This window comes from Calidris pugnax, unplaced genomic scaffold, assembly GCF_001431845.1.
Source record: "Calidris pugnax isolate Ruff unplaced genomic scaffold, ASM143184v1 scaffold25, whole genome shotgun sequence".
In the NCBI taxonomy this organism is placed as follows: Eukaryota; Metazoa; Chordata; class Aves; order Charadriiformes; family Scolopacidae; genus Calidris; species Calidris pugnax.
This window is the reverse complement of record NW_015090805.1, coordinates 12606918-12634456: the sequence shown is the minus strand read 5'-3', so window position 1 is coordinate 12634456 and position 27539 is coordinate 12606918. Positions and strand designations below refer to the sequence as shown.

At 36.2% G+C, this 27539-nt stretch overlaps 1 protein-coding gene across 2 annotated transcripts in view; it reads left to right on the top strand.

The window, feature by feature from the left end:
• Window positions 1-27539, top strand: part of NCAM2 (neural cell adhesion molecule 2) — a 302812-nt gene that overhangs the window by 266930 nt on the left and 8343 nt on the right. For both annotated transcript variants that reach the window (XM_014938236.1, XM_014938237.1), the window contains exons 16-17: window positions 19281-19485; window positions 23108-23227. In XM_014938236.1, coding sequence (XP_014793722.1) covers window positions 19281-19485; window positions 23108-23227 — 325 coding nt within the window. The remainder of the gene's footprint in view (window positions 1-19280; window positions 19486-23107; window positions 23228-27539) is intronic.

Sequence of the window (27539 nt, the reverse complement as noted above, 5' to 3'; positions counted from 1 at the left end):
CTTACCAGGAAAATGGGAGTTACCACAAGAAATAAAACTTTGATTCTGATTCCTGCAGAAGGAACTTGCTTATGTTTTCAAGAGCAGATATAAGGCAGAAGTACTAATTCCTGAGGGCTGGGACTGGAAGCCAGAACTCTACTTATGTACATACACAGCTCCTGTGAGCACTGAGTCCACAATGTCTGCAACTGTGAGCAAGTACGAGCTCCTGGCTGGCAGTCAGATTGTATAATAACACAATGTGATGATCATCCATTACCAGTCTTAGGTCTAGGAAGGAACCTGAGGCTGCAAATTGCTGTCTGGCATCAGTGAGGTGTATAAATGTGACAGACATTCTTTTAAATTTTCACGTTTGGCCTCAGCAGCCTCCAGCTGTAGATCTACTTGATTTTGTAATCTCTGCTCCTAGGCCTATAGCACAGTCTCCATTCACTGAATCAGACAAATTTGTGATTAGTTCCTCAGAAATTGTAATCCTTTTAATAAAAATTCACTGGTTTTCTGAAGGGTTACACTAACTGAGAAATACTCAGCAAGCCAACTTCTTAAAACACTTCCCCTTAAACAAATGTATGCACAAATGTATTAATGTATGTGCATATGTTTATTCATATGTATATTATATCTATGTATATGTCATTTTACTCCCTAGTTTTTTGAGTTATTTTTTGTAGTCAGCAGTTCCATCTTCGTATGTCACTTTTTACTTAGGCTTATGAGCGTGTATTTAAGAATCATGCTTTGAAGAATGACTGGCATAGTCTTAAATGTAGTATTTTATATATTTCAGTATCTCCTTAGGGATGTTAGTTGGCAGTACTTGCAGGCAGGTGCAACTCTTAACATCGCTGTGCTTGCCTCTAAGTGCTGATTTGATATTTTAGAAAATTTTGTTCTAGCTTCTCTGTAGTGTTAAGTTATTTCTAATCCTGTGAGAAAAGGAGATTCTTAAAGGAGCTGTGTGCCTTAGCTCTTAGCTTTTTATCAGTGTTAGGACAGCATAGACTAGCCTCCGCAGCCATAACAAACCCTCTGACTAGGTGTCACCAGGAACACCTGAACTCCATCAGCTCCCAGAGCCAGCAAAACAGCGCACTTGTGTGCATCCATGTACTCTTTCTCAGCAAGGCAGAGACAGAGATCCTGTCTTTGTACCATGCAGCTGGTACAAAGGTGTTCAAATCAGCTGTCATTCTGAACCATTGCTATTGCAACCTAAAAAGACATCTACAATTCTATATTAAATCAATCTGAAAAGAAAATTAAGTGGAAGGTGTTAAAAGAGGATACTTTCTGCAAGTGTTTGGTATATTTTCAGAAATTAGTGGCAGAAGATTTATGCAGGTGCTGTCTTCCAAATGCTTTTATCCAGTCTGCTGTTTCTCTGGAAGGCCAGTAGTTACATTGAAAATAGCTGCAAGTTGTGTTTTATCGTAAGTTTTTTCTTCTTCATTATAATTAATAACTTAGCAGAATAGTGGGAAAATGAGAAAAGCATTTGGGGATAATAAGAAGCCCTTAGATCTGTTTTTCTCACTTTATGATATTGGTTGTTTTGGAGTTTTTTAACTTCCAATACTGCATGAACTGTTGGAATATTTTTTTAATCAACATCCCTGGATAATTTTTAATCCATTGTGCATCTCATTTGCTATTTTTCAATGCAGTTTGTCACCATTGCTTAAAACAGTCTAGTAATAGGCAAAGAGGGACAATCTAATATGTGATATTTTCTCTCATCATCACTAGTAGCAAAGATGATACTCTTCATGCAAACATGATTTTTATCAGTAGTTTTTACAAAAATGGAGGATCTCCAGTCGTGTCAAAGTGAATGAAAAATAAAAATAGCTCCTATCAATGCTAAAGGTATATGTGTTTATATATATATTTGAATTTGTGTATGTATATTTTATGGTGTATTACATAGACAAAATAGGGCTTTTGAATTGTACAGATAGTGTTTTATTAGAATAGAAGCTAGGATAATAATTTTTTTAATTCAGAGACTGAAAATTATTCAGTACAGAAAAATAGAAATATCTCCCTGATGCCCACAATTTTCTCTCAGGGCAAGTAATGTTCTTTATTTTTTTTTCTGTCAAGGAATTCATGTAGGTTTTTTGGGTGGATATAAATTCTACATCATCCTTTGTCTCTGGGGTAGGTTTTTGCTCCTGTCATGTCTTGCTGCCGAACAGCAGATTCTCTTGCTGCAGGTGCTCTCCTTGCCTCTCACATCCCTTCATCCCTGACCCATGGGCTGCAAGAGACTCCCTGGGGAACAGTCTCCCTTGCTCTGAAGGGAAGCATAACCTCCTTTTTCTCCAGAAGGGTTGACTTGCCCCTGACCATGCTTCAGCTAAGAGAAGCCAAAAAGCAGCCTTCATTCTTCTTCTGGACCCCATCACAAAAGTACATAACATTTGTTGACTTACCATAGCTATGAATAAACTGAATCTGAATAGTTCTTGTGGCCTTTGAAGCCTTTTCCTTAGATTTCAAATCATTTCAGACCTGTCTGAAATTAGGTTTGACCTGATTGCTACCAAGCCTCAAGGTCAGAATATCACGTAGAAGTGTGCTTGCACGACCAAGGCCTCTGCTGTCATTACCATCTACCCTTCCTTGCCACAGGAGCACATTGGCTGCTCACATTCTACTTGGTGTCCTCCAGGATCCCCAGTGCATTTTCAGCAAAGCTGCTTTCCAGTTGGGTGGACCCCAGCCATATACTGGTGACTAGGATTGTTCCTCCTCAGGGGCAGGACATTTCCCCTTGTTGAACTTCATGGCTTTCCTGTCTGCCCATTTCTCCAGCCTGTCACGGTCCCTCTGGGTGGCAGCACAATCATCTAGTGTATCAGCCACTCCTCTGAGATTTGTGTCATCAGCAAAGTTGCTGGGGGTATGCTCTGCCCCATCATCCAAATCACTGATAACGTTGAACAGGTTTGGACCCAGTATTGAGCCCTGGGGTACACTGGTAGTCTATGGCCTCCTACTAGACTTCATGTCATTGATCAGCACCCTCTGGGCCCAGCTATTCAGCCAGTTTTCAATTCAACCTCACTGTCTGCTTATCCAGCCTATAGATCAGCAACTTCTCTATGAGGATCTTACAGGAAGCAGTGTCAAAAGCCTTACTGAAGTCAACATAGACGATATCCACAAGTCTCCCCTCATCTATCAAGCCAGTCATTTCATCATAGAAAGTCACAAGGTTGGTCAAGTGTTGCTTTGCCTTTGTGAAACCATGCTGACTGCTTCTGATGGAATAGTTCTTTATGTGCCTGGAAACAGTTTTCAGGATTAGTTGCTCCATTACCTTCCCAGGGATTGAGGTGAAGCTGACTGCCCTGTAAATCCCTGAGCCCTCCTTCTTGCCCCTTCTAACAACTGAAGTGACATTTGCTTCCCCTCTTCCTCAGACACCTCTCCCAATCTCCGTAATAATTCAAATATTATTGAGAATGGCCTTGCAATGACAGCTCTCTCAGTGCTCATGGACACATCCCATCAGAGACCATGGACTTATGTATGTCCAGTTTTCTTAAGTATTCCCTGACCTGATTCTTACTTCAGAATTTCCTCATGTCTCTCCGGTTCCTTAGTTTTCCAAGTGATATCTCTGTTATGTTTATTTTCTAGGTTTTTATTTACAGCTCTTCTGTAAAAGAGCCAATAAAACCAATCCAATTTTCTTCCTTCTTCATTTTCATTTCAGTAGCAACAACAGCATTCCTCAGGCAGGCTGGCTTTCACTTATATATGTGGTATTTTTTCTCTCAGTACACAATCAGTAATCCATGTTCTTTGGCAGATATAAACTGCTGGTTTTTTTAACTTTAGTCAGTAGTTCTGTAGGTGATGAACAAGGGATAGACTGTCAATACTCCCTCTTGAGCATTTTGCATAACTTCTGGTAACCAAAATTAGTCATTAGTGATCATATGTAGCTCAGTTGAAGCGAAGCCCTTTCCAAGTACAACGTGTTATTTCGGAACAGGGCCACATTCTGAGGCAGAGTTAGCTTTGGGGTAATGTCAGCAGTTGGCTTCTGGTACTTATTCTTAGTTCTAGGAAAAATTATGTTACGTCATTAAAAGTTAAATGAGGAGAATTTCAGGGACTTGTAGTTGTTGTTATCTTTTGTAGTCTCTTTCCATAGGAAAAACTAGAAAGGCTGCCAGTAGCTACTTGAACCACAGCTAAAAGTCATTACCTGTGGCTTTTAAATTGCCTGCTTAAATCTCTAGAAAAAAAAAAAAAAAGTAGAATTATACTATGTACTAATTCTTCAGGAATAACATTTTGGCCTTATTTCCAACCTATGGCTTGTGACCACTGCCTGTCCGTGTATATGGAAAGGGATAGAAAATGCTTATTTAAATTGATAGAACTTATTTGATACGAATCAGAGTGACAAAAAGTCTCACACTAGCAGTACCATCAGAGATGTTTATAGGAAAAAAAAAAGACTATTTTTTTTAATAAAATGTAATTCTTACAGAACAGCTATCACAGAAATTAACTACTGAATACTAGAAAAGCAGCAGAATGCTAGAAAAAAATAAATAATAGTGAAGTACTCTCTATTGACAGAACTTCTGCTGCAAAATTACTTTCTTTTTTTTTTTTACTTTGTGAATTTAAGTTTGCATATCTTTTTGAGTGCTATGAGAACAAAAAAGAAAATCATCACAGATGCTGAATGTTGAAATGCTAGGCGCTAGGCCACACTTTTCAAGTATGATACTCTTATTTGCCTAGAATAGTTATTATAAGAAATTGCTAGCATTATGTTGCTCTATAATTAGAAAAACCCTAAGTGCCAATTAAAAGATTAAATTGTTAGATCTAGTCTCTAAAAATATTTAAAAGCTGTGTTATTAAAATAACTGTGAAAGGTTAATGTCAATGATTTTTATTTTTTTTTTGCTATGAATATAAGGGTCAAACTATTTAAGTCAATAAAATGAACTGGTTGAGAATTTTGAACAGCAGTCATAATTTCTTTTAAATTGTGTATCGTGGAAAACACCCCCAAAGTTAGACTAAAGAGTTTACCACTGGCTGCTATGGAAAACCACATGTTGTTGCTATATACCTTTTCTATGGTTTATTTACTTTATTATCTAGATTTCTCCAGAGCACCTCAATGATTACAATTGGATCTACACTTTAATCATACCTTCTTGTTTCTATTTGAGTAATATCTTTCAAGTGATTGTCTTTGGCACAACATAAATATTAAATTAATTATTTTTTCTCTTTTCCCCTTCCCACTGTCGCTTTTTTTCATTTTGATACTTTATTTTCCATCTTTTATCAACTTTTAAACTTTTTTCTCAAATTTACTTCTTTTTCACGGTCTTGATTTTCTGTAATGATTCTTATCCACACAGATAGATGCTGTGAAGCTACTAGACATGAAAATGGAGGCCAGTCCCTGCAGCTGAGTGCTGCTGGTTTCTCTTTCATTGTAATCATAAGTTTCTGGTGCATGTTTTGATGCTATTAATAAGGCAAGCAATATGTTTCCTTCCTTTCCCTCTTAGTTTACATTTACAGGAAAATAAACACAGACCTGTATAAAAACATTGTACTTTTCTATACCTCTTCTAAAGTTTCCATTCCTAGTTAAGATCCTAAATAGTGTAATTAAATCAGTCTGTGCATGCAAAATTCTTCATCTGGCATTTTGGAAAGCTTGCAAGTTCTGTGATAAATTCAACAGATGATGCTTGCCCCTTTTGTCTGCCAGAAATTGGAGAGTGTGACTTATTGAATTTGATCAATGTGATTTGATTCTGTTTTTTTAACTATATTTTCATTATAAGAGATCTATGCATAGACCTTACCATTGTGAGTCACATGGCTTTCCAAGTGCACCATCAATTGGTCTTTCATGAGAGCATTTTGATTCTGTGTTAATCCTTTTCACAGAGTTGTGTTTATACTAGCTCCTTCCATGATGTACTTAAAACTTTATGGTTAATATAGACATGTTTTGTACTTTCTAGTGGATTTTAACAAATATTTCTTTCCTAATTTATAATCTGTGAATTGCTTTAGTTCATAGTATTTAATTTCATATATTTTTTCTGTGCCTCTCTGCAGCCACACCTCAGCACATAAAATAGGTCCCTGCCCACCAAACTCACTTCTTGTGACTGTAACAGTTGCCACATTCCATTTCAAGGCATTTGTTGGACTTGAAGAGCTAGGGGGCTCAATTTTGACCTTTGGTAAAGACTGGGAAAAGTGGTTTTCCCTATTTTACAAGTTAAAAGAATGTCTTACAAACTATGCAACTAGACCAGTGTATAAAAAGCGTCAGAAAAAAGTTCATTTAGTAAGAGGCCACATGGACATTTTATGCATATATTTGATTATAGAATTTATGTAGTTGACTAAGTTTATAGTTTATTCCTCTTGTACATACAGAATAACCCAAGAAAGCAATGCACTTTTGCATTGGGTTCCCAGTCAGAATCAGCTGGGTGAAAGCCTGTTTTTCTATGCACAAACAACGTGAATATATGCACTGACTTTTTAATTTAGTTTTATAAGTGTTATTCTTATAAAAAGCCCACGATATTTATTTGTTTGATGCTTAAGGGCTTATTGAACCTACAGATAATAAGTCAATGAATGATCTTAACATTAATGAAACTTTTCTCTTTAATTGTGATATAGAAGATTTGGAACTGCTAGCTACACATAACAGCTATCAAAAACTTTCAAGTGTGAGAACACATTTTCAATCAAGTATAACTCTGACAAGTGTTATTGCTTATGCTAATTTTTTTTTAGAGGAAGAATCATCCCAGGCAGGAACTTTTGCAGGAGGCTTTATTTTTTTTTTTTTTTAATGTTTCTAAAATTTACATAGTGAAAATGTTTGTGTTGTCTTTGCTGTCACTTTTCCCAGTGGTAACATAACAAAAAACCTGAAAGTACATTTCTAGTTATGACCAGAGAATTGACATTTCACACATATGTAGTAAATAGATGCTGCTTGTATTCCCAAAGAGAAAAAAAAAATAACGCATCCGAGTCTGGCCTCATTAGAAGCCTCTGAAAATCTCAATTCACAACTGGTCAACAGTAAATTTTTTGATGTCCAGAGTGTGCTTCAGTACAAGCACACCATGATCTTCTCCCAGGAGATCTTTCTCAGTTTGCAGGAGCACAGTTGTGCACAAACACTGGGTCTCCTTCTTGGACCAGGTGAGTAGCAAATTCTTTCAAGAGGATGATGTCTGCAGTCAGGTCCATTTTGCATCCTGATCCCATTGAAAATTATGGACTGGATACATATAAGGAATCAAAATTTTCTCTTATGGACACAATGGAGATGGAGTGCTGTTCTGAATAATAAATAAAACCAAATTTCAGATACAATCACAACTACTGAGCACCTGCCACTGGACTAAAAGTTCTTCAGTAAAACAGATCAACTTATAGAATGAAACATAAAATAGGGACTTATTTAGGTTGCACAGACAGTCTGATTCTGGTATTTCTTTATTATGCGGCATTTTCCTAATTTCCTAAAATTTGAAACCTTAAAGCTGTTCTACTAAATATTTTATTACATATTTTACCTGTCATATACTTCTCTCTATTCTTATTTTTTTAATAAAGCAAGACAGGATACTACTACAGATGTGTATAAATGTAGAAAAAATGAAAATTTCTAAATAATTTTCCTACTCTGGTTAAATATTTGAAGTGCTCTTTACCAGTTATAAATTTATTATCTTAGCAAGTCATTCTAACATCACAGATAGGTATATAAGAAGACAAGATAGGAATTAGGGCACAGAGTGACTGTGAACTCTCCAAACATATTATGAAAGAGCTAGTGAAAAGCCTTGAGAAATTTTAGAAGCTAAGTATACATTATAAATGACAAGTTGGCTTTTATCTTCAGTGTCACAATGCCAGTGGGATACAGACAGATTTGGATCACTTATATTTTTTCAAACAGATAGTAGCTTTGGCTGGAAAAATACATTTCCCATATTAAATGAGAGAAATTTTAGGTCTGCTCCAATTTATATGTTTTGTGTTATGCATTTTGAGGTTATCAGGTGCTTTGACTATGTATTTGTTTTCTTTTGGCCATACCCTTCCCATCAAAGTCCAAAGAGGATGAGTTAAGACAATGTTACAGAGATTCTGTGACAGCAGAGCCAAGCAGTTCTGGACAGTGTCCCAAAACCTCTGTAATGAGGAAGAAAAAGAGAAAGAAAATAATGTCCTTGGGTTGTTATGTATCTCCTGAGCTGAACAACTAATACAGTTTTGTTTGGTTTTCCCTTTAACAATGTTTCATAAATCTGTCTTTAAAAACAATGACAACAAGATTATTTTACAGTATTTTGTACAATATGTAGGAAGATACAGAAGATTTTAAAATCTTGTCTCCCTATAGGTGAGAATGAGGAAAAACTGGAAAGAGGCATTTGCAAATTAAATTATACTTGGTAGCTATAGACTGAACAGCATTAAAATTGTCATTTAGAGTGTAGTAAAATGATAAATATGTCTTCACAAATTGAATTTAATATTCTGCTGTCATTAGTACTTAAATGTTAGATAAGTAAATTTGTTCTTTTAAATGTAGTAATTGTATAAGGGATTTTAGGTCTTATGATTGACAGTGCAAAATGTTACCATTTTTTCAACATTGACACATATTTTGAAATGCTAATATTCAACTGTCTGTAAGACTGAAGTCCTAAAATATTCTACATTGAACTTAGGCCTTAAATCCAAATTGATGGCACAGAAACTTAAAAAGGATAAGGATTATTCTGTGATATAGCAGTATATCTCTATGGAACAGTGCTTTTAAAACGTTTTGATTTACAATCTTTTGAGGCTGAAGCCGGCTTCTTTTCTAATCAGATTTTACTTGTTGTATTTCTTTTTTCCAGAGTTTTGACAAGTTCCATTTACAAATTATTCTTGAATCAGAGTATTTACATAACACAGCTTTAAATGTGATTATTCATTTATTACAGTAGGGTTATTAGAATATAAATTGCTGTCTAGCTAACTAGGAAAAATATTGCTTAGAAAAAGACACATATACCACATACACTGGAAATAAAATATATCTGTTTGTGTGGTTTTATGAGGTGTGCAAAACGTATTATTACCAAGCAGCAGAATAACTTTCCATTTAATTTTGTGATGGAAAGATAAGGCCAAGCACTGATGTAAAAAAATATAATGTGCTTATGAAAAATAGATATTTAAAAGATAAAGAGATACAGTGTTTTAATTAAGTAACCATATGACCAGTACTTACTTAGATTCCTGGCCCTTACCGCTTTCCAGCATGCTTACCTCATGCACTAAACTTAATAGCTCCACTGACATATGTACTAAATGTAAATTTAACTAATTAAGCCAAACAAAACAATTTTATTTTTTTTAGAAAAGGTAATGGAGAGTCGTATACAATTTGTAGTTGTGCTATTAGTCTCCAATTTTCTACCCATTGTTCAGTATGTTGATGATTCCTAATTGCTCATTTTTTCAGGATTTTTAGGAGAAAAGGAAAAAAAAAATCCCCTTACTCTTAGGAAGTAGTTTGAACAGTGTCAAGACAAACGTAGCTTCTGAGGTCTATAAGGACATCACTGAAATCTTTGCTACATCTAGAGCTCATTTGAGCTTATCACATTATACTTCATCCATGCCATTTCTCCAGACATATAAGAAATCTTCAGTTTTCCTTTCGTACACATTTATCAGGCTTAATGTGTAAGTGATGGAAGCTCACAGGGAAAATCCTATTCCTTGTAATGACAATAACATACTAATAAAGTGAATGGTGACAAATATCAAGTGCAAAGAATCTACCAACTTTGCCTGTTTAGAAACAGTAGCCATATGGAAGCTGTATGCCTGAGAGCTATGTTAAATTTAGCTGTTTTAAAAGAGCTAGATTAAGCAAATGAGGTTGGAATACCCATTTTTATTCCTTTTTATATGGTCTAAAGTCCTGAGAAACTGTAGTAGTAATTCTCGCTTCCATAGTCCCATTACATTGTATGATATTCTTATCAATAGTTCTGAATATTTATTTTACATTTAACATTTCTGTACAGTCAATTTCTAGTGAATACGTTATTTTCATATCTTTTAAACTATAATACATGTATAAGGGAACAGTACTTGAACTATACACAGTATAGTAATACTGTAATATTACTGAACTGTAATACAAGCAAAGTAAATCTAAGTGCATATAACCAACAGAATTACATTTGAAAATATATACATTGTACTAAAAGCTACTTCTATGAAAAGTATGGCAAGCACAGCGATTTCTGTAATTTCTGTTTTCAAAAACAGTATGAAAAGCAAGAAAACAAAAATGTGGATTTGAAGTAGTTTATTTTAATTTGTGAAATAATGGCCTTTTTTTTCATCCTGTGCATCTTTCACTGCCATTTTGCTCCACTGATTTCTTTCATGCATGCAGTACTTGCTGTCATCTCTCTGCTTTCTCCCTGAAGAATGTGTGCATAGTGTAAATGTAACGTCCCTCAGCATCTTTCCACATTGTCAAGAAATGTATGTAACTTTGTGCCTTTCATCTGTTGTTCAAAGTTCATTTTAGTTTTTGCAACTTGTGTCTTCATTTTTGTAATAAAGAAAATTAACTTAAAGCATTTCTATCTGTATTTTCTTTATTACTGATAAGTGCTCTTTTCCTTGTTCTATCTCCATTATGTATTTTGTAACTGAAGAGGGTTTTTAATGTTCTATAAACATTTTTGGTTTCAACATTAAACCTCAGTGCTTTATCCAGTAGTTAATATTTTAAAAGAGAAACAAACAAAAATCATTGCAATTGGAATTCCTCATCTTTTAGTTTGGTTCGTATTAGGTGGCTGCCACGCTACTCCACTAATGTGAAAGTATGTGAAATGTCTGTAAATATGCAGCCTGGGCACTTCATCCATACTGACTTAATCTGCCTACTTGAAATAGTTGTATCCCAAAAGGCAGGTGTTTTATACTGGGAGAAACTATTTTGGTACACCACACTTTCACCCCTAGTACAACTCTGCTGACACTTGCAATTGTACCAGTGTTAACTATTTCAAGTAAAAAACATGCACCATATATTGGCAGCACTCAATATAACTTCTCTTATAGCTAATGTTATAAAATAATTCTACACTTAAAATATTATTCCAAGTAATGCTTCTCAAAACTATTGTGTTTGCATTTATCTATGTTTTAAAGAGCTAAAAGAAAGTGCTGTCATGCTTGAAATATTTTATCACTTCAAATACAGTCCCAACGTAGTTGGACTTTTTTTCAGAGTCTCCTGACTACAGTACTCTGGTTACAGCTGTCATCTAGTATAAAGATGCAAAAATCTCTCAGATCTCTGTGGTGCGTCCACAGTGTGATTTTGAATTCTCACAAATAAAACAATTAAAATAATTTGATCTTTTATGTAATAGCAATACTGAAACTACACATAAGAGTATGTTTTCAATACCCATGTCAATCTTAATTAATCTGCACAGGTTCTTAGAAATTCCTCCGAGAGACGTGTTCAGTAAATCTGCTGTCAGTTTTAATGGAGGATCCTGGGACACAGAAACTTACTCATTTTCCCATGACCATCGAAAACCTGGGTGCTGAGCTACTGCCACAAGGTCCACAAAGCTGTCGTCCTTGCGTGGCCTCAGTGCTGGACGCTCTCTGCCCTCCCCATTAGCTGTTCCTTGTTGAAGGCAAAAAGCATTGCTTTCCAGAATATGGAAAGTGTTGTGGGGGGTGGGGTGTGTCCCCCACTGTGTGCCTTGAAAATACAGGGAAAAGGGTGTCAATCAGCTGCCTGAAGTGTGAAGCAGCTTTTCCTGGAAGTGTATTTCCTCTCTTGGCCTTGTGCAGCTGCTGCTTCCACAGAAAGAATGAGGACTTCTGCCCAGCTTTCTCTGGGGACTCCCACAAGAAGTAGGCAATGGTAAAAAATTACTATGGTGACTAACTACATGAAAGAAGGGGCTTTAGCTACCTGATAACTTTTTAGGCACAAGCACATTAGATATGCTTCTCAGGCTGCTTGGGATAGTTTGATGATGCCAGGAATAATTTTTAAATCTTTGCTTAAAAAATGATACGCCAAAACATCAAAGAATATTTTCATAACCCAGGACACTTTTTCTACTTAATATAGCTTTCTTTCTTTTCCTTCTTGTCCCTTAGCAGACATAGGCAAGACATCATTGACTCCTGACTTGCTATTTACATTACAACATTTGTTTTGTTTAACTATTTTATTTATGCCTTCTTTAATACACCTTCATGTGAAAAATGGTGTGAGAAGCCATTAGAGTAAATGAGAACTCAAGTCCTACTTACTCAGTACCCAGAGAGAGTCATAATAAAAGAAGTTTTCCTGTAAAATTTAGAGGAAAATTTAATTTCAGAAAATTTGTTGGCAAGAGGATCTCTGCCATAATAAAGAAAAGCTCCCTCACTCAGATAAATAACAGAAAAGCATAAAATTTCCGATAGATACCATTTTAGACATGCTCATTTCAGTATCTCACATCTCTTAAAATTGATAATCCTGGTGGCACCATGGACTGTGAATGCCCATCCTTGCTGAGCGTTGTTGTCTGTGGTGTACAGCCTCCTTTTTAGGACCGTTGAAACTTCACTGTAATCAGGCTCAGAATTTAGAGATGGTAGACAATGAAGATACGTCATTTATAGTTAGAAGAAAGTTAGAGGAAGCCTTTCCTTTAGTTACATCAGGATCAATAATACTGTCAGCTTATTTTTCAAAGCTGTGTGTCAAGTGTATCTGTCAGAACAAATTGCTCAGTCGTGCAGTACAGAGCACATATCCTTGTGTGATTGTACACTGCCCTTCAGCAGTATCTGTCCTAGCAGAAAGTTATAGAAGAAATCACTGAGGAAGAAAAAGCATTTAAATTTATGTAGATTATAGCCTTGTTACCATCTTTTGTATTAAGAACAGGATAGAAAAGAATATTACCTACTGTCATGGTCTCTTTTGCATCATACATTTCCCCAGTAAATGTTTGCATAGAATCTTAATATTTTTAAAATGTTGATGCCCACAACTGTATTGATTTTTTTATTTCATTTGAAGATAGACAAGTAGCTGCTGGACATTTACCTGGCTCAAAAGCCAAGTTTTATTGTTTTAAATTGCTAAAAGCAGCTAATGCAGCTCTGGCTGTGGCAGCCAAGTTATTGGAGCTTGTTTGGGTAAGGAGAAGGGATCATTGGTTGTTTGCTCTTTTTTGCCCCTCATGATTTTTATCTTAGTAAGGCACAGGAGTGCATAGTAATGGGAAACCCTTGTACACAGCTAAGAAATGGTTCCTCTTCTGATTAATATAGCCTTCCAGCATCATACCATTCTCACTATAAAAGCTGAGCACATGCTACCCTCATGTGCTACTCAAAATGGAGTTCGTTCTGGGTACCTGTAACTCGTGAGGTTTGCTGGATGCCACACAGTCCTTGCATCCTGATCACCCACACCAAAGCAGCTGAAACACACAACAGCTCTGTTTAAACCCATCTTGGACATTTGCTGTTGGAAAAAAGGAGGAATATGTTTTGACAGGCAGTGAGCAAAATTATGCAAGTCCCAAAGATGAGATATATCCATTTTCAATATAAGAAAATGCAAAGCATTAAAAGACAGTGAAATATAACTATCACACATAATTAATTTAAAAGAGGAATGACTTTATCAATTGACAAATTATTTCCGCTTATTATGTACAAATTTGAATGTACATATATCCCCAAAGAGAAAGAAAGAGAAAAAAAAAGTTAGTATTTCAAAACATCTGGAAACAAATGGGTGATTGCAACAATTGAAATGAAGAATCATCCTTCGGGTATTTGCAATACGCTGCCTCCAGCACACATCTCATAGTATTTATATACATTTTTATATCTGAGATGGACCTGTATTGCAGATGCATGTTTCCTGTCTGGAATTCTGTAACATTTCTAGTAAATCCTTTTCTTGTTGCTGCTATTTTTGTTTCTCATGATATGCTTGTTGTTTGGATGCATATCCGTCTTCTTTTCCCTTTTCCAGATCTTTAGCTTCACAGTGCTTGTTCTTGGCAATGGTCTTGGCCTTTGACCCTTATAAAAACCTTGTAAAGCTGTTTAATTTTTTGATGCTACATTGTGATTGGTAGGATGCTTTTCAGTGGATACTAATTTTTAAGATGTATGCTTTTTACCTTTTTAGAGGTTTTGAATAAGTTTATAAATCTTGGAAGCCTTTGATTCTAAGAAAAGTTCTAGATCAGATATGAAAACAAAGACAACATTCATAGGCAGTGCAGAAATATCTGTCATGACTGGACAGCCTTTGTAAGAGTCAATACAACAGGACAGTTTAAAAAGGTCACAAACAAAACCATGCCTTTTTTTTTTCTGCCAGTATCTAGTGCAATATTTTAAAATTCATCGTCTAGCTCATATTTTTCAACTACTTTGGCTCAAGAGCAGTTCCTACTCTAGCTTTAGATTGACCTGAAAGAAAGGACAAACTTATGCATAATGTTCCTGCACACTTATTCACACCCATTCAAATTTAGCTGCCAGGTGCTGCCCTAATAGCTTTGGGAAGTGCTTAATAACACTGCCTTTTTTCTTTAAACATGTAAATGACTGTAAAAGGCTAAGGGCAATGTAGAATCATTTATCTTTCCTTTAACTTCTAAGGAGGAGGGAAGAAAGGCACAAAAATCTGCTAACTTGTTGGGTTTTTTTTCAACAAAGCTTAGAATCACTGGAGGGTTGAGGTTGGAAGGGACTTTGGGAGGTCCAACCTCCCCTGCTCAAGTGGAGTAGTTATTATAACACTTGCAATTGTAATTCTGTTGTATCAACAACTAAATATATGCAGATTCTGTAAGAGTACAAAGAAATTCTGTCACATGAAAGGACATACCTTAATTTAAGAGCAGCTGGAATATATGAATGTTGCATATTAAGTTCCTGTCTCTTTGTGCAGAAGCCATACCCGTAGTTTTCTGTGTACGTAGTGTACCTGTGTACCTCTACACATATGTAGATGGTGGCTCTCTCTTTAAGCCTGTTTCTCTTTAGAGTATCTGATACAGACTCCTTAAAGGAATTTACTCTAAATTTGCATGTGAAGGTCCATAAAATTTATCTTTCCACTTATTTCTCTTTACTGGGAAATCCTGTTTTACTTGCCAAATTCCTTCATTGCATGATTTGTACAAAAATGTTCAATTATTTGATCAGAAGTTAGAAAAACAAATTATTGAATGAGCAAGAACTTGAAAATTGTCAATACTTTCCATGACATTTATAGAAATTTTCTTCTTCTTTTTTATTATTTTTATTGCATTTTGAAAGTTCTGTAATCTTATTTCCATAAGTATTCATTGTTAAGCACTTACTGGAAGAAGTGGATAAATGAACTGACTTTGTTTAAAGTTGGCAGTTTCCTTCATTATCATGACAAGGTGTATTATATTATTTATGCCACATTCTATATAACAAAAAGCACATTATTTTAAATTCAGCATATTTCTGACAAATGATAATTAAAACTCATTCAGAACTGTGGAACTTACGTATTTTTTTTCCCAAACAGTGTTTTAAAAGGCTCCACTATGGTTAGATTACTAAGACAGGCAGACAATAAACCTTTTCTCAAAATTGTTAAGAACCAATTCTCTCACGTTAACATTGAACTTTTATGATTTAAAATAAGTGTTGTCAGCTAGGAAGAAGGTATGTAATGTATAAATACTTTATTGTTGTAGAGCACAAAGCAGAACTAGTATTTTGAGTCCATTTAGTGCATACTGAACACTACAAAAAAATTTTGAAATCATTGCTGCTTATAATGGTTTTTTTGGTATTGTTTAAGAATTGCCGCAGTAAAGCTAATCCAAATTAATTTGAGGACAAAACTTTTTGATAGCAAAGGTGTTTTTTAAAGTTGTTTGAAAGACTATCTGTAGTATGATGTTAACATTTCATCCAGTCACAGAATTAATACTTCTGTTGATGTCATAAGATGTTAAGACAACATTTCACATTATTGTGATACCAAAGATATATTAAGATATGATTTTTTTAAGCAGTCAGGAAAAGCCAAAGTCTTCTTCTGTAGTAATTGCCAGTCGTTTTACAACTGACTTTTGCAGAAGCAGATAGATCAGTACAAAGTCCCAGTAATATGAGCAAGAGCAGAATTAAGCCAAAGATGACCTTTTAGAAAATAAATTTTATACATTTTCATTAATATAAAAAATTATACCATAACACAGACACTTTTAAAAAACAAAACAGTCCAATATCTGCCTATCTCCAGAAGAAAAAAGGACATAAAAAGCCTAAGAGCAGCAAGAAGACTGATGAAAGCCAAGCACAGGTCCCACCACAGGATGCAGTTATGTTCCTGTCACTCTTGGGGTGTGAGAGGCAAAGGAGAGAAATGTTGATGTAATGTTTGAAACGTATTGACAGTCATAAGAAATCAGACTTTCAAATGTTGTGAAACAGAAACCTGACATTTGCAAGTAGGATTGCAAGTAGGAAAACCAGGACTTTGAACAAGTAGGGCAGTAATAAAGATGGGGAATGCTGAATAAAAAGGATATTAACAATCATAAAGAGACAGAAGAATATGTAACAGTCAAAAATCTAGGTCTCATATGTCTCACCAATACCAAGAAGATTAAAAATGAAAAAGAAAGTCTTACCCACAACTACAGTAAATGGATATGCATATCATTGTACAAAGGAGCAATATTGTTACTATAATCATTTCCTTCACTTGCCAGTGAAAATACTGTGTAGGCTTTTCTGTCTGGGACGCTTGCCACATTACAGTGACACTGGAAATGCTGTTTACATCAGTGAAAATTGTATCACCCTATGGTAAATTCTTCTTAACACTGCATTAAAAAAAAAAGAAAAAAAATCCTAAAAATGCAACAGCAACAAAACAACCCTGAATCCCTTTAAAAATGTGGATTAAAAAACTATAATTATTCTCCTCCACAGTTCTATTTAGTGGTAAAGAATGTATAGAAAAGAAAATTTTGCTGTATGAGGTCTCTAGAACTGGACTTTATAGAATTTACTGGTATTATATCTGTTGAAACATACAAGCTTTTCAATAAACTGGAATTAAATATCAATTTATATCTTCCTGACAATTCAGATTAGTAAACACAAATGACTTCAATTTAGAAAGGAAGTCATCAAATAGATGGGTGGATGTATGGATAAAGCAAGTTTTGGAAGATGTATCAAAATTATAATAAATAAAGAAAATTAATTCATGTGAAATATCAACTTCCAACATTGCTGACGAGGCAATGCATAAATGATACATCATTTCATTGCTGTGCCATCTTAGTTATTTACATAGAGTTTTTTAAGTCTTTCTGAAGAAAGGAAAATAACTTTGAAGTAATATCTGTCTATTTATCTGCCTATCCATCCATGTAAATATATACATTGAATTCTGGCTTATTGCATAATAACATTCTAAAGAACAGTTCTATAATAAAACAACCCGTACAATAGGCAATGAAATCAATTGCATAAGTAGTAAAATGTTCCCCTTCTTTTGAAAAAAGTTCTTACTTTTCCATCTAAGAGAGACTAACAAAGCTTATATTTCTGTTAGCATGTATTGATTTAGAAGTCCTCAAGAAAATTATTTTCAAATTATAGTTGAAAGGGTAAATAGATATTTTCTGAAAAATGAATTAAACAGGAATATGAAAGCTTAAATTATATTCTTAATCTGAAAATGGTCCACAATGAATCAAGGAGGTAGAAGAGAAAGAGGAGAAAGATGATAGGGCATTGGAACAGGCTGCCCAGGGAGGTGGTGGAGTCACCATCCCTGGCTGTTTTAGGGCCGATTAGATACAGTGCTAAGGGACATGGTGTAGGGGAGGACCTTGTAGAGTAGGGTAGATGGTTGGACTTGATGATCCCAAGGGTCTCTTCCAACCTAGACGATTCTATGATTCTATGATTCTATGATAGTTGTAGCCCTGTTAAAACATTTATTTTATATTACATTATATTATGTTTTGGTATTCAAGTAATTTCCTGTCAGAAAAATCTTGCTCTTATTTTGACAAGCATAGATACAGCTGCAAATGGAAATGCACCACTGCACTGGTGACTCATGTGCCACTTTAAGGCATGGTAACACTAAGTAAGCAATGATGAAGTGCAACACCAAGGTCCAGAAAACCATAGCATTGCACTAGGCAATTGTCACTAGCCAATTTCTGAGCTAGACTGACACTTTTTTGAACTAGCATGAACCATTACTGAGGTGGCGCGTTTTTTTCCCCTAGTTTATTGATCTGATACAAATCCTCTCTTTCATAAGGGTCATCTCAGTTAACAAACACAGTAGTTGTTGTTCTCCTGAGAATCACAATGTTCAAAACAATCCATAGCATTATTGTCTGTTACAGAAATGTCAACTGAGTCAAAACATTAAAATGTGTGTTATGAGATTTGTAATGAAATAAAATCAGCTAAGCACCAGCTTTCATAATATGAATACAGAAAGCAAGATCAGGTGTGGAATATGTTTATTTTTAAGTGTATTAATGTATTTTTAAGGTACGATGAGGTCCTAACCCTATAATCATTTAATGATTTCCTTAGTTTTCCTCATACTAATTTATTAAAGACTAATGTATGTAACTGCAGAATAAATAGCTTGAATTAACTTCTTTGAAGACTTTTTCATTTTACTTTAATTCAAAAAATGACCTTTACAAGAATAAATGCTGGTTTAGCACTCTCTTAAACCTTTGATAAATTCTGCTTAGCGCCACTGCTAATCATTATATTTGAAATGTGGAAAATCTTATATCTGCTATTATTATCCTGAATATTTAAAATGTTTTTCTTAGGCTGCATACTGATAGTCTCAGTTTTGGAATGTTAAGATGTGATGTTATTTGTTATTAAATGATGTCATTTATGCTCTGTGACCATATTGGAATTTTGGCAATAGGCAAATTATGTATGATAGATATTTTTTGTGATTTTTTAAATCGGGTTGTATATGTTCATAATCTTCTGAACATCCTTTAGCCTCCTGGCCTACAGATTAAAAGCTCTAAAAAATGCTATTATTTTATCCTTTAGTAAAGTAAATTTTATTAATAAATTTTAATTTTCTTTCCTTCAAGACACTATTTTTAATGGTCTTGGACTTGGTGCTGTCATTGGCCTGGGAGTGGCAGCCCTTTTGTTAATCCTGGTTGTGACAGATGTTAGCTGCTTCTTTTTACGACAATGTGGACTGCTAATGTGCATCACCAGGAGGATCTGTGGGAAAAAGAGTGGTTCAAGTGGAAAAAGTAAAGAACTGGAAGAAGGAAAGGCAGCTTACTTGTGAGTATTAATCACGTATTTTGAAAACTTTGTTAAAAGAAAAAGCTGGCTATCCAACTTGCATTAACTTAACTTAAGGCCATTTTGTGCTGTGGCAAAAGGAATTCATAAAATGTTTCTATTACTTGGAAAAGTGTTCCTTTGAACTGTATAGAATTGTTTGTGGTCAAATATTGCCTTAAAAGAAAAATGGACTAAAAAAAAAAAAAAAAAGGCATTTACCATACCTCACTTTAAGATGGCTTCTTTGTGCAGCTTGACACAAAGGAAGTTGATCATAATTCAGTAATAATTATAGACACGTCTTTGGTCCAGGAGGAACAGGTTACAGGTCATTTCTACCAATCCGTCCTTGAGTTGCTAATACCCAAAAACTCAGAGTATGGTTGTGGCAGTGCCAGTAAATCTGAAAGTAAAGGACATAGTATTATGGAAAATCTGTGTGAAAAAAGTTTTTCTTCTCAGATATAGCACTTGATGGAAATTTGGTTTCTTACCCATAGACCTTAGGAATAAAAAAATATTGTTGTTTTTTTAAAAATAGGAGTGCTGAGTTGGATAAAAATGTGCGTGAAATGATGGTGGGCCTGATTGTTCTTCATAGCAACAGTTAATGATTGCTGAACCTAAATGGGGAAAAACAATCCTGATTGTCACAAATACCCTTGTATAGTGGCTACTTCCTCAAACAAATGTGAATGAACTGATGACTTATGTGCAAATATGTTTCCTTAAATGATGAGAGTGAACAGTGAGATCTCCGGCTGAACAGTTCAGATACTGATTGCATAAAATAATAGTGCTTTAAAGACCCAACATTTACAGGGCTTTCAAGAGGTAAACCGGAGAGAGGATTACTTATGACCTCTCATTTTAGGCAGTTCCTTTTTTTTAACTAGAAAACACATCACTTCCTCATTATGTTCATATGTTAGACTTCTTATGCATACACTGTAATATCTGTGAGAATGCTGTCTTTCTGTGTTTTAAATAGTTGACTGATGCTATTCCTGTGTTCTCTAGCTCTCCCAGTAGTCAGACCTTGCAGTTCATTCTCCTACAGCTTCCCATATCCCGGCAGATCAGATTTCACAGCTCTCATTATTCATAGCTGTACTTGGCTTCTTCGTTGCTGCTAATGGAGGCATAAGTGTCGTTTTTGGGTTTAGTTCTGGCTGTTGGGATTCAGAGACTGTGTCTTTCTTAAGTAACCTGATTACATTTCTCGGTTGGGTTCTCAACTGTTCGGAAACAGCTTCGTAAACAAAATCAATCAGAAGCAGGCACGCAGTATTTATGTCAAATAATTATTCTGAAAAAAAGTTATGCCTTAAAATACCTATTTTTTAATTCTCTGCAACTTACAGTGAGAGAAAGAATAACACCATTTTTGCTGTTGTGTGAAGCCAGCATGTCTGGGACAATAGAATCAAGATGTGAAGCTTCTGGCTCTGACTCAGCTGTCCTTTCTTATTGAGCACAGCACTTCAGCTTATGATTCAATTTCGCATTCAAGAAGTGACCAAATATGAATCTGTGTACAGACCCTTTCTGAATGGGAAGACCTTAGGGAGCTAAAGTTGCAAATGTCACTTGACAGCAGTTTATACCTTGCTATCAACATCTTATACCCAAATGCCACTCCATGCTGTCCCAGAAAAGCATAAAGCTGGTCGCTTAATATTAATTCCTCAATGACACGTATTTTGCAAGAACAACCATCTTATTTAATTATATTTCTTTCCTTGTTGGGGTGATCTTCAGTCAGTCAGACCTTAAAATATTTGGGACTGTGGTCAGCATAAATAAACTGTCAGGCTGAAATTTCAAGACTGGCTTGAAGAGTAAAAATTTGAATTTATTTCATGCTAACTGCCATTCCCTAAAAGACACTGACATTTCCTTCTTTTAAATATGTCACTTTGCATTCTGGATTTTTGAGTATGTTTATGGTACGGTTCTTTGTTACATTTTGATTGTAGGTTATATATAGCCATTAATTATGTACCATTTGTAATGAATGTACATGATATAATGCAAAGCAGTCACCTGGAACAGAAATCACATAATGTGTTTCCTACAAACCACTTGCCTGTTTGTGAAATTTTTAGCTGTTACACAGTTTGTACAGATCAATTTCTCAATCCTATGTGAATGCTGTTCACTAATAACATCTTTTTTAGGCTTTTGGTTTTGCAATAACATATGTTTGTCCATAAGACTGTAGATGTACAGACAAACCAAGTAGAATTTACCATTCCCTCCACCAGTTCTACTATGACCCATAAACTTTTCCTAATTTAAGGTAGCCATGACAGATATGTGCATCGTCTACAGAAATGAGCATTGTATCCATTTGTGTATCTTAAAGTAGAATTTCACTTGCAGAGGTGTATAAGCACAAATCACGCCATTTTAAGAAAAAAAAAAAAAGGGATCTTTTAGACTTCTATCCATTAATCCATTAATCTTTCCCTATTCAACTTCTCGGCTACACATTTATCTGTGCTACAAAGATTTTCCTTGAGGCTACCTACCAGACAATGGTAGAGTTATCCAAGTACATTTATCTTCTCAGGAAAGATAAAAAAAAAAAGTGAGATATGAATTAGAAAAGGGATTAACTGGATCTTTGCTATGGAGCATAGCATTATAACTGCTCTCTAGAACATAACAGGTCCAGAAAATGGTCAGTTAAATACAAAAATGATTGTTCGCCTGTAACTCAGCCTGTATTTCCAGACTGCAAAAGTTAAAGTTCCAGGATACAATTCCTGATGGCAGGAATAGGGATGAAATATTTACATGGAAAGAGGTTTTATTTTTGAAATATAGAACATATTTTGGGTATCCTTTGATCTTTCTTTCAAGAGTAAAATTATATGCAAGTTTTTTAATTAGTAGCAATACTGTTAATACTTCTGTAGCAGCAAACAGTGCTTTCCATATCATGGCCAAATAATCAACAAAAGTGTAGTGATAGTACTCACTGCTCCAGTGAGTAAGCACACTACTTACAGTCATTGTGCAATTGGCACAAAGGTTGTTCATTTACTTACATGTGAGAAACTAACATTTGTTCCTAAAATGGGGGGAACTGACATAGAAACAGAGTTTCCTCTAGCAGTGCAAACAGAAGGGGCTAGGTTCTTATCACACAAGGGCTTTTTACCTTGTTTCTGCAGCTGGGATTGTCACAATCTCAGGAGATTAAAGTACAGTTCTGCAGTGTGTATACAAACATGAAGGCACTTTACACTGCCAGAAAAGTTCAAGCACAACTAGGCATCAAGACCTGTATTTCTTATACTAGGTTAGAACAGTTTTCGTTTATTCCCATGAAGAGGCCATCATTTTATTATTTAGTCATAAACAAAATGCTCTTTTGAGATGCTAATCCATGATGTTTGCAGAGTTAGGTAAGTAACCATGGATACAGGATGCTTTGAAGACTTCAAGGAATTGGGAACACGCTGTTAAATGCGTATTGGTGTTGTTAGTCACTGATAATTAGTTCTGCCTTTTCTTTGCCAGCTTGAGAGAAAGGATCTTGGTAATTAGTTGTGTGCAATTTATGTGGTTAATATGATGATACGAGACTAAGACTCTTCATAATTTTTAGGAAAGATGGATCAAAAGAGCCAATAGTGGAAATGCGAACAGAGGATGAAAGAATTACCAATCATGAAGACGGGAGCCCAGTAAATGAGCCAAATGAGACAACTCCCCTCACAGAACCAGAGTAAGTAGCCTGGCATTTGCGATGTTTCACACAAGTTCCTCCTGGCTGCAAGGACAAACTGGGCTTCCCACACTCTGGGAGGGAGATACACAGCATCACCAGAATGGTGTGCTGTGGCAACGCAGTTTACCGGTGTGATTCTTTTACAATAATTGATCTAACTGACAGTACCCCACTGTTGTGTTTCAACCTCAGCAGGCAGCTAGGACCACACAGCAACTCACACAGTTCTCCCCTCTCACCCAGGAGGACAGGGAAAAGAGGGAGAGAAGGAGCAGAAGGGGAAAGGAAAAAAAACTCGAGGGTTGAGATAAAGGCAGTTTAAAAGAAACAATAACGGAAAAAGAAAATAATAGTAAAAATAATAGCAATAATAATAATGACACAAGACACTCTCACCAGCCAGTGAATTGCCGTGCACCATAGCAGTGATTGCAGAGTCCCCGCTGCCCTGGCCAACCCCCTGTTTATATACAGCGCACTAAGTCTATGGTACAGAATATTCCATTGGCCATTCTGTTGTTCTGTCTAGGCTCCTTCTCAGCTTCTATGGGAAGCTGAAAAGAGTCCTTGATAAACATCACTTAGCAACAACTAAAACAATATGCATTACAGACACTCCTTTCACAGCAATCACTAGAAGGGAAATTAACTCTTTCCAGCTGAAACCAAGACACTCACATAGGATGGCTGAGGTTATCACTAGACATTTTTCTCTTCTTTCTGTGACCTGGAGTACAACCACATCTGGGTGTTATCCAGCCCTTGGATGGCAACATCGCAGTGGTGGTAATCATGAGATGTATCTTTACATCTGATGTATCTGTTTGAAGCTTAGCAAGTATCCAGGGAAATTTTCTGGCCCTCCCTGCTGCCCTGACTCCTAAGGAGCTCCTCTTATGCTCTTGGTGAAAACAGACCTCCTGTCAGGGCTGGGGGGGCACAGGCAGCCCTGCCCTGCACTCCCCAGCCTACCCATCCCCTCTGAACAGGGTCCAGGAGCCCACATCAGATCCAGCCTTATCAGCAGCCCATACCCAGCCCTGGCCCCAGTGGGACATGAGCCCACATCCTGCTGTCACCCCAGCTCTGCCCGCTGCATTCAGAGGCTGGAACAGGAGGTCAGTGCATGCACTCTGGCTCTCAGGCAGCTCCGAAGCTTGCCCCAGTGTTCCCCCACCGCTCCCAGTTAACCTCCAAACCCTGTGGGGGACCATGGCCAGCAGAGACAGGTCACAGCCCTGCCCACTTCTCTCTCAGCCCTGGCACCCTCAGTCGCTTCACCTCCCCACCCCTCCTGACCCTGCAGTAGTGGCTGAGCAGGAGAAAGAATTTTTTAGTCATGTGCAACTGATTTTTACCATATACCCAGCCCCACGCAGGAATTATTAACCACCCTCCATGAATGGTCTGACTCACAGGAGCAGCCTTGGATTGGGTCACACACATATCCTCATACAACCTATGAGTAGGGCACAATGATCCTGTGCTCCAGAAACCCAGCCCTTCATGGTGTGGTCCCTTCCTGCTTTCACTCATGTAACTGAGAGCTTAGCTCAGTATTTAAGTCTATGTGGTAATTGGATTAACAGTGCTGAAGGGCAGCTACTTGCTCAGTTCCTACATTCCCCCTTCCCGTCCCTGCAAGCTGTTCTCAGCACAAAAACCACAGCAGTGTTCCCCTTGGGCTTGCAGGCTCTGTCTGTCTCCTGAATCACAGGGACCAGCCTTGGGCTCAGGAATCCCAGGTGTTGGCAGTCAGATCCTCTCCTTTGCTTTGCCACTGCAGCCCTTGGAACAGAGTAAACTGGGTGGATTGGCCGGAGTTTGTACCTGACCAGCACTTTCCGAAACATGTGGAGGGTAAACTGACATTTGTGATAGGCTACAAGGAAGCTGGTATTTTGCTAAGCTTATTGTCGCAATGAGAGCTTCTGATGTGTTTGGGTTTTTTTTCTGAAAATTTGAAGAAAAACTAATATTTCAGCAAAGTGATGACAGTACCATTCCTTCTATTGAGAGCCCACCTAGTGATGTTACAGGACATGAAATGATTTCTCAAGAGTTTAATTTCTGAGCCTCAGAAGTTGTTTGGTTTGAAATTATTAAAGAAAAATCCAAGTTTCTTTGGTTTGAGCCCAAAACTTTTCATGAGTTGTGAAAATCTCATACCCTATGAGATCTTAAAGCTGTCAGGGCTACAAAGACATTTCTGTAGCAAAAATACAAACTCACCTGTTGATTATTTGATGGAATCACAGTTGTTTTTTAAAAGGAGAGGATGTTCTTTTACAAGTCTTTTTCTGTTTCTGAAAATGCAACAAAATTGCCTTCCTTACTATTACCTAGAATTGCAAATGCCAGAACCTAGCCTGTGTTACTTGCTGTAATTGGCATCTGTAGTATATGGGGGAAGGCATTAAGTATCTGCACGTTAAGCTGTATAATTCTTTAAAGAACCTGTATGTGAAGACTTCAAACTTGTGTTAATGAAATAATTATAGAATTTTTTGAATGACTAGTGATATGCTTGCTCTTCATAATAGAATTTATACTAAGGAGCACTGTAGAGAACCCACAGTTATCTAAGGAGTCAGGGGAGTGTAGCTGTAAACATTGTACAAGTCCAGTGGGCCTTGGATATGTTAGTGGTAAGACACCAGGGCCACATGTTTTCATGCTTCAAGACTATTCATAGTACCAGATCTTGCGAATACAAATGAGATGCATCTAGCAAGGGAAACGATACAAGGAAAGATTAAGTTCAGTTCTTCCTGCTTGTCTCAGTCATTAGAATGGCTGACAGGAGTGAAATATGAGAAAGTTAAGAACAAAAATGTTTTATTATCTTAGGGGAGGGGGAACGAATCAGTCACTGGTGACATGAAAACATAACTAAATCATAGGAACAACTGATAAGGAGTTTGATGGGTATTATGTCCTTGGGAGAATAGGACTGCTAAGAGTTATTAATAGAGATGACATATTCCTTCTTGGTAATTTTTTCTCCCACAAGGAATGGCAAAATGCAGCAGTCCAAGATATAGCTGGATGGAGATCAGCTATAGATTCTGGACAGTGTCACCTAGGAAACCATGCAATCAGGCACATCTGAAGGCAACATGGAAAGACCATCTGCTCAGGCAGAAGTCATAACAGATGAAACAGAAGCAATATAAAGTATGGGTGAGAAGCCACTAAAGGAAAGGAGGATGCAGTAGGGTAGAAATCTCTCAGTAGGAATAACACAAAACCACATTGTCAACAGCAGGTGTTATCAGCCAGAAAGGCACACACTGGGCAGGGCAAGGATGACCAGTAGGGATCTTGGAGGGAAGAACTTAGCTTGCAGGAAGGAAGAGTTTCAAGAGCATGGCAGGCATACAAGCACAGTGGGGTACATTCTAACATACAAGGTGGGATTAATTCTAACTAATTATGGCTGACTTAAAGGTATGCAAGATAAGCCTTCAATTTAAAAGACAGTAAATATTTTGAATAATAGCTGAATTATTTTGAATAATACCAAATTATACTCAGAAATTTAAATGCAATTTAAGCATTAGTGGAAAGTAATTAATAAAGATATTATTTCCTCTTACAATAATGGAGTCTTTTCATTCTATTGCTCAGCATATTGTTCAGTAATCTACATTTTACCTTAACTCAGATGATTCTTATTAAAGCCAGTTTTGTGATTCATGTGTAACAGATGAACACAAAGCACTCTTACCTACAAGTCAATAATAATACTGGCAGGAAATCCATTTAAGATGTGCATTTCAGATTATATTTCTGTAATATGATTAAAATATCACATGCAGTGTGGTACTATAATTACATTCCTAGTCTGACATTACTGTGTTTCCAGTATTGGTTGAGTTTTTCATAGTATTAATGAAGCTGGGTGAATTAATGTATCAAAATGGCTGGGAGCCATTTTCCTACAAAATAAGAAAGTAAATATTCTGGTTAAATTTTTGCATAGGTAATATCAGCAGACTATTGCAGTTAGGCCACATGCAGTGCTAGAGGAAGTCAGTATTATTAATGATTGATAACAGCCAGTATCTGATTAAAGCAAAAGAGCCTTTTAAAGTTCTCCAATCCTTTTTTTAAATTTATTTTTCCAAAAAGCTTTTATTATAAAATGCTTCAAGGTTTGAAAAGATTTGTCTTAACAGCTCAAAAACATAAAACTATTTCCAATAGATGTAGCTAAAATAAAAATAGGTGTAGAAAAATTGGTGTAATTATAACATTTAAACTTGATCTAGTTAACTAAAAGAGCAAAAGTATTAAATGTTAATAG